Here is a 14437-nt window from a genome sequence, read left to right as displayed (position 1 = left end):
ATGGTACATTTTTCAGGGCAACTGAAAATAGAAATTAATGCAAAATAAAGAACAAATATTAAAGTAATCATAAAAATAAAAGTGGCTCCCACATTTTTAATGAAAATAGTTCTAATTAATAGAATTAAGTGAGAAATTGATTTAAAATAAAAAAAATTTATTAGTTTTTAAAAGCGGTAAAGATTTAGCTGGTATTTTAAAACTTTCGGTTTATTAAACAATTGAAATTTTGAAATAATCGTGAACAATAATTAACTTCTATCAATAATTCTTAAGAAGGACAACATTTATTTATTTATTAAACTCCGAAAACCTTAATTAATATTTCGGACATCAAAAAAGCTATGGCAGTTGGCAGGTCGTGGCCGCCTTAACAATTAATTCGGGGTCTGGAATTTCTCAGTTGCAAGAAAGGGTAGCACTAGCGCTGCACGCCGATCAAATGCGAAACTAATACTATGAATGGGCCTGTGTGGCTGAAGGGGCATTAGAAGCGGGAAATTTAAATTGGCATCCCACACAATATCAAGATAATTTCATTTACAGCTTCGAAATCTAATTGAACTTAAAAAACTGAAAATTATCAGCATGTACCTTTGTTCAAAATTATTTACGTAATGATCAGGAAATATTTAGTGTCTCCAACAATTATTGAAATATAGACAGTAATATTAAATTATTCCAATAAAAAAATAATTCAAAGATTGTATTAATTTCATTGCATCTAAGCAGGACAGCATGTATCAGGTTTATTTAATTTCAATACTGTGCATGTTTTAAATACTTTATTTCTGAACTAATAATTTCAATCGGAGAGAGGCAAACAGAATGTTCAAAGATCGAATCCAATTCAAGTCAGAGAGGGTTCTACACTTGAAATCGTAGAATCTCTCGTGGAAAAAATGTGTCGTTTTTTAGAGGGAAATAGGCGATACCTTTTTTTCCGATTTGCAACACAAAAAAATGTCTAAGAAGTTATGCATATTTGAATATAGTTCTTCGTTTTTCAAAAAACTCGACTTTTTCTTTAAAACTCTATAACTTTTGAACAAATTAAAGATATTATCTTCATGATTTTATTAGTTTTCATCGCCGTTTTTCGTAATCAGACGGAAAATTACAAGGTTAAAACTTAACAAAATAAGGGCGATTTTTCTGAAAAAAAATATAATTCGATTTTCTCAAACAAACCCACCTTTAATTTTTTTGCCATTTTTTTTTAGTTTGTACTTTGAACAGGAATATTTTATTGTGAGTTTCTTGCCGGCTGAATAACATTTTGGTCAGGAGATTTTTTTCTTACAATCGAATTTCATACTTTTTATCAGAAACAATGAAAGATACGAAAAATAATCAGAAAAAAGTTCGTACGCGTCTAAAAAAGTTCTATGAAAAATATATGTTGTTCTTTTAAAATAACTTTTGTCGTTTACGAGAAAAATTCAAAAATTACATTTTTGACCTGACATTTTTTGTTGTAAAACTTGAACTTTTTTATTCTTCCAAATATTTTTGAAAAGAGTTTGCTAATAGAAGTGAAGAATTTGTCAGAATCATGCCAGCTGAATAGGAAAAATACATATTGTTTAATTTCCTCTAGAAAACAACATATTATTTTGTCTTTGAGAAATTTTGCGATTTCAAGCTTAGAACCCTGTTTTAATGAAATGGATTCGGTCCAAGAGGACATAAATAATGTTTGCGCAGGTCTTTTTGATTTCGCAGTCAATGATATATTTACTGCGCGCTTTGCGCTCGATAACATATTTGCTTCGCGAATTCTCTTTTCTTAAAACTCCTTCAACTTTAACGTATTTTTTATGTACATCTTTACCGCAATCTGGGACTGCTTATGCAGGTATTTTCAAATAAATTAAAAATTTTATTTTTTATTATCATTTTAATATTGGTTCTTTGTTTTGCATTAATTTTTATTCTAATCTACACTGAAAACTGTCTTATGTCAATAAATGTGTATGATTAAAATTCATAATATAAATTTATATTGAAACAAAAATATCTTCATTTCCTTGTTTTTATAATTTTAAAAACCGCGCGTCCTATTGAAAACGAAAACAATCTTTTTAATAACAATTTTACTGCATCTTGCGTCGTTTTTTTTACTTTCATTTTTTTAAATGTTATTTTCCACGAAAACAATAATTACGCATCCTTCAAAGGAATTATTAATAACAAATTTGTAGACGCTTTTAAACGAGAAACTTTTTTATTTCTATCATTTTTAATGCTATTTTTTACCATTTAAACAAAAACTACTCATACCATCAAAAAGTGATTTGTACAAAATATATAGATAAGTTTTTAGTGCACAATTTTTGTAAACGAAGTGTATACACTGTCGGTACCGGTAATAAAAAATTGTCGGTACCGGTAAAAAAAAATTTCGGTACCGGTAAAAAAAAATATTCGGTACCGGTAAAAAAAATTACCGGTGCGGACAATTTTTTTTACTGGTTTTTTTAGAAAGCATATTTTTAGCAAGGTAGCGGCAGATCGCGCATATTCATGGAATTCGTGGAATTCATGAAATTCGTGGAATTCATGAAATTCAGGGAATTCATGAAATTAAAGGAATTCCTACAATTCAAGGAATTCATGCAATTCAATGAATTTAAGGAATTCATGCAATTGAATGAATTCATGGCATTCAAGGAATTTATGCAATTTAAGGAACGTAATGGCAAGTCTGCCGGCGCCGGCAACATTGTTTGTTACCGGTGCCGGCATCGTTGTTAGTTGATGGCGCCGGCCAGATTGCATGTTGCCGTTTTTTTTTTCTTTTTTTTACATTTTCTGTTAAATCGTATACTGATGTATTTTGATGGGCTGATTACAAACCTGGACTTTAAAACATGTACCGACAAAAAGCATATGTCAAGCATACGAAAGGGACTTTTACACATTTTAGAGTGAGGCCAAGTAATTGCGGAGTTATTTTGATAGTTTTTGGCTTTTGACGCGTTTAACGAAACGTTCTGCACTGGTACAGACCTCATCCAACAAATCTATCATAAGAAACTTTTAGAATTTTATTTTATTCCTTATTAAACTTATTTACAAGGATTGAATAAATTCAGAATTATTTTTTATCAGAGCAGACACAGAAGGTTAAACGTGGTAAATATCGTTATAGATATTAAACTTAAGAGAAAAAAACTACTTCAAGTCTTCATTTGAAAAATTTAAATCAGATAAAATAACTTCAGTGCCGCCCATATCAATAGTATATAAAACCGGATGTTTGAAAGCAATGACATCACTTCTTCCGCAGATTTCGTTCGTCATTAGGCTTCGGAAAGCAATAGCTGTTTAAACTAAAAATGATAGCTTATAGAGTGATACTTGTTTTATTATTAATGAAATTTGTGTGGCTTCCGTTGGTATGCGCTGAACCTATTGTGAAAATTCTTGAAGGAAAACTTAGTGGGATGACTCAGCAGACAAGAAATGGAAGGAAATTCTCATCTTTCTTAGGAATTCCTTATGCCGAACCTCCGATTAAAGATCTTAGGTAAATTTAAATATTTAAAGTATTCTTTAACTCAAAACATGATAGTAAATTAGAGTGTCAACAAAACACGACACAATTATTGTATAGTATATTACCTTTCTAAACAAATAAATAATTCACATATGTACATCTGTAAGTTTGAAAAATAATTTATAATTGCATACTTCAAAATATGTAGGAATTCCTAGCACTTGAAAATACTTCAAATTTAAAGGTATTGTTTTCGGAGGAGATTGACCATTTTTATTAAAATTGAGGAAGTAAAAATTAATTAAAAAGAGTTTCTTTATATTTTTGAAATATTTGAAATAAAATTTTGATTAGTTTAACCTTTTTGACTTGGAAAACTCCTGTAAGACCTAGAATTAAAAATAAAAATGATATATACACTCTGTTATTATATACGAAAATAAATAAAAAAGTTTCATGGAAAAATTGCATCGAGCAGTAACAGCATAGACTGATCTATACGTTAAGTTTAGAATTTTAAACAAAACTACTGTTATAAATTTTAAGTATACCTCGATAGAATTAAAATTTATCAATTTTATAACATAGAATTTCTTTAAAATGCCAAAAAGTAAAAAATACTTTTAAAAATAGAGTTCGAACATTTGTAAAATTTCATTACCCTGTCCCGAATGATAATGTAAAAATTAATATTTCTAACAGACATATTGATTTTGTGTGTATTTAAAGAAATTCATAATTTTTCAATTTAGATTTAAGAGCCCTTTACCCGCAAAATTATGGAATGGAGTACGAATGGCAAATGTAGATGGAAATGAGTGTCCACAAATGCGTGGAACAGAAATCGTTGGCAGTGAGGATTGTCTCTACCTGAATGTATTTACACCATCAGAAATATTCCATTTATCAGTGGTAAATAACTTTTAAATTAGAACTGCAAATTAATGTTATCATTTGAATGAAACAAGAGAAATTTCAACAAAATTTCAATAAAATGGATTCAATTTTACTTCATGTAATTTGGAGAGGGGTGGAGCCCCTAAAATAAAGTCAATTAAAAATAAAAACATAAAACCGTGATTATTGAAAGGAAATTCTTTAGGTAGTTAGATATCAGGGTGAGGTGATTTCACGCACCACTATTATTGTTTGATATTGCAATATAATAATACGTAATTGATTTACACAACTTGAATTTTAATTTAGTAGCTCACTTGTATCAAGTTTTGAGTCAATTTAAACGTAACACAAGTCAGTAGTAAACAACTTGAATCTATGCATAACCTAACATGCTATTTGCATTTTTTTTCCACGGGCATGTAGAGAATCGCATAAAATTTAGAGTGCGCCAAATCACCCATCCTGGAATTTCTCATTAATTAAATAACTTTCTCATAAAAGGCTTATTTATTTCACGAAAATATTTTTCCTCGTCATGCGCTTAAAGATTGATTGTCGAGTTGAACATATGGTACAAGAATTCAAACGATAGGACTATTTTCGTAAGTCCAACTACAGTGAATCTCTTCCATATCGCCAATGTTGGGCCTGCCCTTGGGTGGGACTAACTCATTGTAGCCCGCTCCGCTTTTGTTTGTTCATGCTTGAGTGTTCGCCTGAGTGACAGCCGCATATCCCACGCACCCCGTGCAACTCATGTTACACCTACATGCGGCGCGGCCTCAATTCTCGATAGGGCTATAGAAGAGAGGGTTATTGAAGAGTTTCACTGTATTATAGTCTTATGTAAAAAGAATACCCCAACCAAACCTCCATGCCAGCTTACCCTCCACTCCCCCATAATAGAATGTGATTAAAGTTAATTCACTTCAAGCTTGAACTATTTCAAATTATAAAATCTCCTTACATTTTTAGTTATTTTGTTTGCTTATAGTTTTAAAAGCAGATTTTTAGTTGCAGAAAGTTTATAATTTAAATCAGCATTTGCGGAATTCCTTTCTCATGTTTTTACCGTTCTTTGTCTCTAAATAATTTGCATGTATATTAATTACTTACGACACTTTATTATTCTTTTTCTCATTGTTTAAAGTCAATAAATGAGTAAATTAAATAATTCTAAATTAATGAAGTCGTGCAAATTTACAGACAAATGTGTTTAAAGCCCATTATTTACTACCAGTTATGGTATGGATTCACGGAGGAGCCTTCGTTGGAGGAAGTAGTAATTCCAGCAAGTACAATCCCGGCTACCTTTTGAACAAAGATATTGTACTCGTGACCCTAAATTATCGCCTTGGAATTTTTGGTTTTCTCTCTACAGGAAACAGAGCGGCCCCAGGAAACTTTGGTTTAAAGGATCAAGTTCTGGCACTCAATTGGGTTCAGAGAAATATTAAAGCTTTTGGAGGAGATCCTAACCGAGTTACGTTATTTGCACAGAGTGCCGGAGCGGCTTCTGTCAGTCTCCACGCACTTTCAAATGCAAGTACTAGTAAGTAAAATATTTAAAAAATATAATTTAATATATGTCTCATTTAAAAATTACACATTTCAATATATCAATTCATAATTTAAATTTCATCTCAACATCTGCCATAAAAAGTAATATAATATTAAATAGAGACATTCCCCTAAAACCCATCCTTTCAACTTCCATGCACCCCTTTATCCTACCCCTCTCCCAATCTTTTTTTTCATGAATAAACAAATGCGGCGAAAAAATTAATATTTTTCTATTTAAGATTCCCAGAGCTCGTTAATAATTGAAGAATTGTTGCAGTTACATTATTTAAGATATTCCTGTAATAACTATTATTTTTACGCTTTCATATTCTCTCCCTAATGACTGATATCAAACCTGACTCCGTCGGTTTTCACCAAAAAATCTCCATGTTTTGAGACCTCCCGAGAGAGAAAGAGAGAAATCGATTTTTTACAAAAGTTTCTGTATTCTGTAGACTGTAGCACAATTCTATATTTTACTTCCTCTCCTTTTTCAATTTTCTATAATTATAACATTTCTGCCGTCCAAACTAAAAAGATACATAAGTGAAATTTTTATGAAAAATGAGTTTTTGGTATCGCTGGATTTGTAAGACAAAGCTGCATCTAACTGTGTTAATAAAATCTATTAATTATTCATATTTATTGCAAAAAACGATCGTTCATAGATGAGAAAAGTCGAAAAAGTTGAAAAACACATCAGAAAAAGATATACAAAGCACTTTGCGTGTCGTAAAAGTTGTACCAGGAAGGCAATACATCATCAGCATACACATGAAAACGAACCTAAAGAACTTTGTGTGTTTTTAGCGTTTAAAAGTGACCGAGTGCGACCTGAATTGACAAACGAAAAGAATCACTTGCCCTTACGTATTTTTTAGCCTTGTAAATTAGCTCGGACTACGATCGGAAATCCATGGGAAATAAGTTCCGGCTAAATTCGGCTGTACACTAGCGAAGATACGTCTTTAGTCTTTTCAAGGTGGAAAAGCTTCTTTCCACGGAGACTGTAGTAACAGCCAGAGTTGCCAATAATTTCAGCAGAATATAAATATTGGGAAAAAACTGTTTATCGCAATATCTTAGCGCTTCAATAGCATATTTGCGCAATTCATAGGTTTGGGTTTTCCATTTGTGAACCGATATTTCCCACTCAGATTCAAGCCTTTTAGTAGATGCGCACTGATCAAGATCACTTTTGTAAAATAAAAGTACAGGTTCTATGTCTTCAAAGGACGATGGGACACAGAAAATGGAAAGGACACGCTGAAGCGCAATAATCTTTCTTTTATGCACTACAAAGCGCTCGCTTAGAGGTTGTATTATTTCCTCTAAATATGGTATAAACAACTCTCTTCTGTAATACTCCTCAGGTGTTTGTGATGAGCAGTTTCCTCTATGCCGTTGCGTTCCAACAACTCGAGAATGGATGGAGTAACTCTAATTTCCGAGCCGATATATGAAGCTTTTTTAAATAATTTTTCGAATTCTTTATCCGCATTGTTTCTTAATTCTTGAAACTTTCCTAGAACAATTTCTACATGACTGATTGCATTACTTAAATCGACGAATTTACTTTGCAAGTAGACAGACAAAGTGTGAGTTAAGTTCAGAACTTTTTTCGAGACATGCAAAACAATTATAAATTGAAAAATACACAACCTACTATGCAAGCAACTTCCTTTACTATTACTATCTTTTCCTTCCTCGACGATAACATCTAAAGCCTTTACAATTGGAATAAAAGAATCCGCAAAAATATTTACTCCATCGTGTCGGCCTATCCAACTCGTATCACAGTATTTAATTAAACCCGACACTATAGTTTCTCTGTCAACTTTTGCATCTTTTAAATTTAGTAATTGGTCCTCGTTTTGCGTTACTTGGTTTAATTTGAGGTGTTGCTTGATATATTCGTTTCATCATCGTTTCAAGTTAAATTCAAGCAATGACTGGTACAATGAGTGTACAAAGCCAATGGATACTCGCGATTATATAATACCTGAATACCTTTAAATTCGCCACTCATAGCCTCTGCACCAGCACATTCCTGCCCTCGCATGAGATTCAAATCTAAACTAAGGGATTCAAGAGTTTCTTTTAAAGTTTTGGCTAACTCTTCACCAGTAAAATCCGCTACACGTACAAAAGTGAGAAAATCTTCGCGCAACACCATCAAATCTTTGTCAACGTACTTCGTGCACACAGAAAACTGTTCAGTCCCATTAATATCACGAAATTCATCTGCTAAAACGGCGTAAAATCTTGCTTTCCTAATGCTTTTTATAATTTTATTTTTAATATACCCCCCCCCCCACACACACACACAGTTGAATAATTTAATTTTGAATCTGCGGAGTAGTATACACCACATTGCTTCCCGAAAGTCTAATGTATTCTCTTAATTGTACATCGCCACTTTTGGCACGATAACGAAGAAGAGCTCTAAAATTCCCATCATTGTGATTAAGTTCTTCTAGTGATACTTAAAAATTCTGCGTTCCGTATTTTTGCTTCTTTGTGAAACGAGGTTTTTTCATGCGCTTGAAAATTTTCTAACGAAGGAACCGAATGGAGGCTCTACAAAGTACCCCCCTGGCGGACCAAGGAAACCGCATGGAGCCTCTACAAAGTACTCGTAAAGACCCCATTGGGTCCCCATTCGGTTCCTTTTTAAAAACCTCAAAAAAAACAGCTAGATCAACTTTTAAACTGTTGAAATTCGGATTCTACGTTAAATGTTCTATTAGAAACTCACGGAGTAATCGCAATACTTTTTTTGCAGCGTTAGAAATTTAAAAAAATGTCATTTACTTCTCCTGAAGGTGACTTCAAGCTCATCCATAATAGCTCAAGTAGTATGTTGCGCGCGAAGTTTAAAAATAAAATGCTTTCTCACTTGCATTGCAGCATTGTTTTCTGAGATTTCCACTGCGTGTCGCTAGCATCCAGACAAAATTCTTGAAGTTACCGACGGAACGCTTATTAACTGCTACTAAAAGAAAATGCGCTTGAAGCCGCCCTCGGCCCATGTGAATGACAGGTATTTTATTTTTTAAAGTATTTGACGCTTCGAGAAAAAATATTGCGATTACTCCGTGAGTCTCTAATGCCGTGAGTTTTTTTGAGTTTCGTAAAAAGGCACCGAATGGGGTCATTACGGGTACTTTGTAGAGGCTCCATTCAGTTCCTTCGGTCCGCCAGACCCGTAAAGACTCCATTGGGTCCCCATTCGGTTCCTTTTTGACAAACTCAAAAAAACAGCAAGATCAACTTTTAAACTGTTGAAATTCGGATTCCACGTTAAATTTTCTATTGGAAACTCACGGAGTAATCGCAAAACTTGTTTTTGCAGCGATAAAAAGTTAAAAAAACATATAAGATCTATAACGCCTGCTGACTGCTACTTACAGATGATGCGTTTAAAGTGTAGTAGTCAACAGGCGTTCTACGTCTTATATTTTTTTAAACTTTTTACCATCGCAAAAAAAAACTATTGCGATTATTCCGTAACCTTCTATATGGAATTTTTACGCAGAATCCGAATTTCAACAATTTAAAAGATTTGTTTTCTGGTTTTTTTTTAGTTTTTTAAAAAGGAACCGAATGGGGACCCAATGGGGTCTTTACGGGTACTTTGTAGAGGCTCCATTTGGTTCCTTCGGTCCACCAGGGTAAAGCCAAAAAGAATGCATATTTTACAAAGTGCCCCCTTCAATATATCTGAATAAGCCAGCCATTTATATCTTTCAAACCAATTAATGTTGAACATTCTTTTTTGTGAGCCCTGTATTTTATATTCAAATTTTTAAGACTTATCAGGTATCCACGTATTCCTTGACGCTTGATGCTTTTCCGCACAATCTATACTGATGATCGGTAGCTTTAATACATACACTCTAATATCAAATTTATGATTTACAATATTTATAGTTCGTTGTTTAAAATGATTTTCAGGGGCAGCAAATATATGGAAAAAAGTAGTATCTTGTTTACAATCCGGAATTAATTTTTCACGTACGTCTACTTGGTGAGCATTTTCATGATGACTTTTTTCTGTAGTAGAAGACTCGGGTTCAACTTTTATCTGGTGGCTACTTTCTTCCGGTTTAATAGCAATAGGCGTCACATCGAAGTCTTGCTGGAAAATAAATTTATTATTAGTGTTGAAATGGACATTCATAACAATATTTGCAAAACATTGCTACCCTGTTCTCTCATTCATTGCTTTTAAATTACGTCAGTGACTAATTATTCTTTATATTTCATACAAGTGGGTCATCTGAAATTACATTCGGAGTTCATCGCCAGAATTCTTAACTATCCTACATTTTTTCGAGCATATGGATACCATTTAAAACTCAAACATGATTTGCTTAATGATGATGTGCTTAATGCTTAATTTTCTAGAATCTTGCAAGATTTTAATGTTTTTAGTCTTTCGAGGCCAAAATCTCGTTTTTATGAAACTCAAATAACAAGAAGAATTTTTAAAAGCGTTTCAATCTATCGTAAATTTTCTTGAGCATGCAAAAATGAAATCAAACTTAAAATTTACCTGAACAAAAAAATGAGAAGGTTTTATCCATAAAAATGCCCTGACTCTGAATTGTGCAAAGAAGATTATAAATTCCCTGTTCAAAGTAAGAACTGTAGTAATTATTCTTAGAAAATTCCATTTTTAAATTCAGAATTAAAGATATCTTCCAAAACTTTCTGTTCTAAATAATAATTTAAATTATCATATGATTTTTCAAAATTTGATAATCTGGACAAAACATTTATTTTCAATCGCATACTACTACATAGTACCTACCTTATTTGTTCAAGCGACCTGTCAAAACAATGGAGGCGGCCATTTATTTTTTTAAAGTGCGGTTGGCACGCCACGCTCGGAAAGTTTTGAACTATACATAAGTGTGATTTTACACATGTGTGTGTGTGCGTACTTCTGGCAACAGAAAATAGACCATTTTTGGTGAATTCCATGCATTACAGATTGGCCTCCTTATATCTATTCTTAATGATGTTGATGTTATATTTTGAGGCTGTGCTCGAGCTCTTGGGCAAAGGCATCGTCCGCAAGTGACTTTGTGTTCTTTTTTCCTTGTATTTTTGACTTTCCGCGACTAGTAAAGCATCGCAATTCAATTTTCTAGTAGAAATTGTTTTAAAAATCCATTTTTTATTGCAAAGTATGAAAAAGCACAATATTTTTATCCAAATGATGTATCTTAATTATCCAAAAGTTTATTCGATATCAAAGTTCTTCGGGCATGAAGTTTTTTTCGATTTTCTCAGTGCGAGTTAGATTGGACATATATATCTTTTCAGTTTGTGCGGCAGATTTGTATTTAGGAGTATTTTTTAAATATTTTTTTATTTCTATTATTGTGATGAACACTAAAACCAGGAGTTTTTTCAAAATTTTAAATTGCTTAGTTCTTTTATATTTCACTTTTTTTTTCATCATATCTGTTTATCGATATAGAAACGAAAATTCAGATACAAAATCGGGATTGACGTTATTTTGAACCAAAAAAGTAATTTTGTCACTGTGCGGTGCATAGTTGATTATATGGAAAAAATGCAAAATTTGTAATGGAAATTGATAAAGTGATGCATTTTTGAATTCGAATTGTTTAAATAACAATTCTCGGTTGCTGTAGATTTATCATGGCCCAGAGTCATAAAATAATTGTTTTTCAATCAAGTAAATGTTATTTGATTCAAGTCAATTGCAGGTATGAATGGGGACGGAGAATATAAGTGTGTTCTAAATAAATAAATACTTGCTAACGTATGCTTGGAACAAGCGTACATTTTCTTAATCTGAGAAATTGTATTATTAAATAGAATATCGCATTTTATTATTCTAAAATTGTATTGTATTACTTCATATAGAGGTGTATTCAAGTGCAGAACATAGTTTACTTCCAAGAAATCATTTCTGACACACTTCAAGAATATATTTTCTTAATCTAAGAATATGTAGTATCGTAGGAATAGACTAGTGCCTCAACTGAACACCATTTCTCAACGAAAAAAAATTGGTTTAGAAATTATTGTTATATAATTTTCATTTCTTAAATGATTAAAATATGTGATTCGCGCGCACTGTTACTCACACATATAATCGTACGCCTTAAAAAGCTTTGAAAAATCGCACTCGCCGAGGATTCTAACCCTACTTAAACTACCGTGTCGTAACCGCGCGCTCTAACCACTTCCTTAAAGAAGCACTTGGATTTCGATGACAAAATCTCGAATAAGAATTTCAAGGCAGCATCGTACCAAGCTGTATGGTAAGCCTCAGCCGTCTTAAACTAAAAGTTGTTGAACTCAATGTTTCTTGTAGGAAAATATCTTACTGATGATACTTGAAAATTTTCTAAAGACTTTAATGTACCATTTGTTATTTAGAAAAATTTTAGAAATGAATTTTACTTATTTCAAAAAAGGCTTGATACTTTTTTTCTTAATATATTCAAAAATTTCTATTTAAATATCTAAAAGTAATAATAGATAAAAAAATTCAAGTGCAAAAATTCTTTAATAACCTCCATGAACTAAAACGATTTTTTGCTGTACAAACATCTCCATAATATGCGCAGTTTTTGATTTATCTAACTCTTTTATATAATACTTTCTTACTCAATTTTTAATGCAAAATAACATTTTTTAAACCATAACACAGGCCCACACAAAAAAGTTGTCTACACGAGACAAGTGGCTAGGCTACCCCTATGGATTTTGAGCCGCTGAATCCGAATATGGCCTCATAATTCGTCCTACAAGTCTCAGTTTCCCCCTAGATTCAAAAAGTAGGGAAAAGTCTAGAGATTTTCTCGTCAGATTGGCCATACAAAAAATTTGTCTGCACGAAACAAGTGGTTAGGTTATCCTTATGGATTTTGAGCTGCTGAATCCAAATTTGGCCTCAGAATTTATCCTAAACGTCTCAGTTTTCTCCTAAATGCAGAAAAAAGGGGAAAAACTAGGGATATTCTTGACAATAGTTTGATAATTCCAGTATACAGAAGAATAAACGTACTAGTGTGATATTCTTATGTGTTGTGACTCTTATAGATCAAATTCAAACACAAAAATTTCCCAGTGTGCTTAGCTTTTCCCCTAGCTACGATAAGTCTACGGAAATTGAAGGTCTCGTGCATGTTACACTGGCTTATAAAATAAAGCAAAAAATAAGAAAACTGCTATTTCCTCTGCAGTTTTGCGCTCTCAATATACATTTTACCATTACTTTTTTCGAGCTTTTATCATTTTGTCCCTAGATGCGAAAAATAGGGAAAAGTCTGGGGATTTTCTGGTCACACACGGCATACAACAAATTTGCCCGCACGAAACAAGTGACTAAGCTACGCTTATGGATTTTGAGCCGCTCAATCCAAATCTGGCCTCAGAAATTCGTGTACACGTCTCAGTTTTCGCCTAGATGCAGAAAATAAACAAAAACCTAGGGATATTCTTAAAGTTATTTTCATAATACCAGTGTACGCGAAAATAAATAGATGGATGTTATATTTTTAAGTGCCGCGACTTATAGAGACCTAATTTGTATACATAAATTCTCTAGTTTGCCTTCCGTTTCCCCTAGCTTGGTTAATTCCAGGGAAGTTGAACGTCTTTCTCATATTACATAGATTTCTACGGGTAAAAAAACGAAAATGCCATATCCTTTGCAGGTTTGAGTGCTAAATCTAAATATGAACCCCAAATTCTTCAGGTTGATTCCATTTTCTCTCTAGATATAAAATGTAGGGAAAAGCCTACGGAATTTCTGGTCACGCGTCGCAAGTTTGAGCGCGCCTAGGGCGCGCAACTGTTGGTTCTTGCGCTTCGCGCTCGATGTTGTATTTACAACTGTCATTTTGTGATTTCGAACTTTCTTTTGTTAAAGCGCTTTCAGCTTTAACGAACACATTCTCATCACGTATTTCGTGCTTCGCACTCGATTTTGTCCAACATGTAAACTTTTATACATTATACACAACCCTTTTATATCAATTATAAAACATTCTTTATGTAACTCTGCCTTGGATTATTTATTAAAAAAATTGCAAAATAAAAAGCAAATTGTATTTATCATGATTATTTTTGTATTTGTTTCTTATTTTGCTTTAAAGTGTATTCTAAGCTACTCTGAAACATGTATCATTTCAATAAATATAGATCATTACAATACATAATATGCATAAAAATTGAATCACACTAATTCTTATTTCCTTGCTTTTATACATTTTTATTTTTAATGTTGTTTTTTGCGATTAAATAAAAAATACTGCGCATCTGCATAGGGTCTAATACAGGAACCTATATACGAGGGTGGATTGATAAGTTTCCGGCCTTCCAAGAGATGGCGCCACTAGGCCTACCTTGAGGTGGCGTTCTATAGTACCATCCTTAGATAGCTTGTAGCTATAGTTTCAACCCGATCGCCATGTTAGTTTA

At 32.7% G+C, this 14437-nt stretch overlaps 1 protein-coding gene across 1 annotated transcript in view; it reads left to right on the top strand.

Moving 5' to 3' along the window:
* Positions 1–3449: 3449 nt before the first annotated feature.
* The window catches only part of LOC117180504 (esterase FE4-like), a 32848-nt gene continuing 21860 nt past the window's right edge, over positions 3450–14437 (top strand). The window contains exons 1-3 of the mRNA XM_033373000.1: positions 3450–3532; positions 4255–4389; positions 5611–5954. Of these exons, the coding sequence (XP_033228891.1) occupies positions 3450–3532; positions 4255–4389; positions 5611–5954 (562 nt within the window). The remainder of the gene's footprint in view (positions 3533–4254; positions 4390–5610; positions 5955–14437) is intronic.

Source organism: Belonocnema kinseyi, chromosome 9 (assembly GCF_010883055.1).
Source record: "Belonocnema kinseyi isolate 2016_QV_RU_SX_M_011 chromosome 9, B_treatae_v1, whole genome shotgun sequence".
In the NCBI taxonomy this organism is placed as follows: Eukaryota; Metazoa; Arthropoda; class Insecta; order Hymenoptera; family Cynipidae; genus Belonocnema; species Belonocnema kinseyi.
This window is presented reverse-complemented; position numbering and strand designations above follow the sequence as displayed.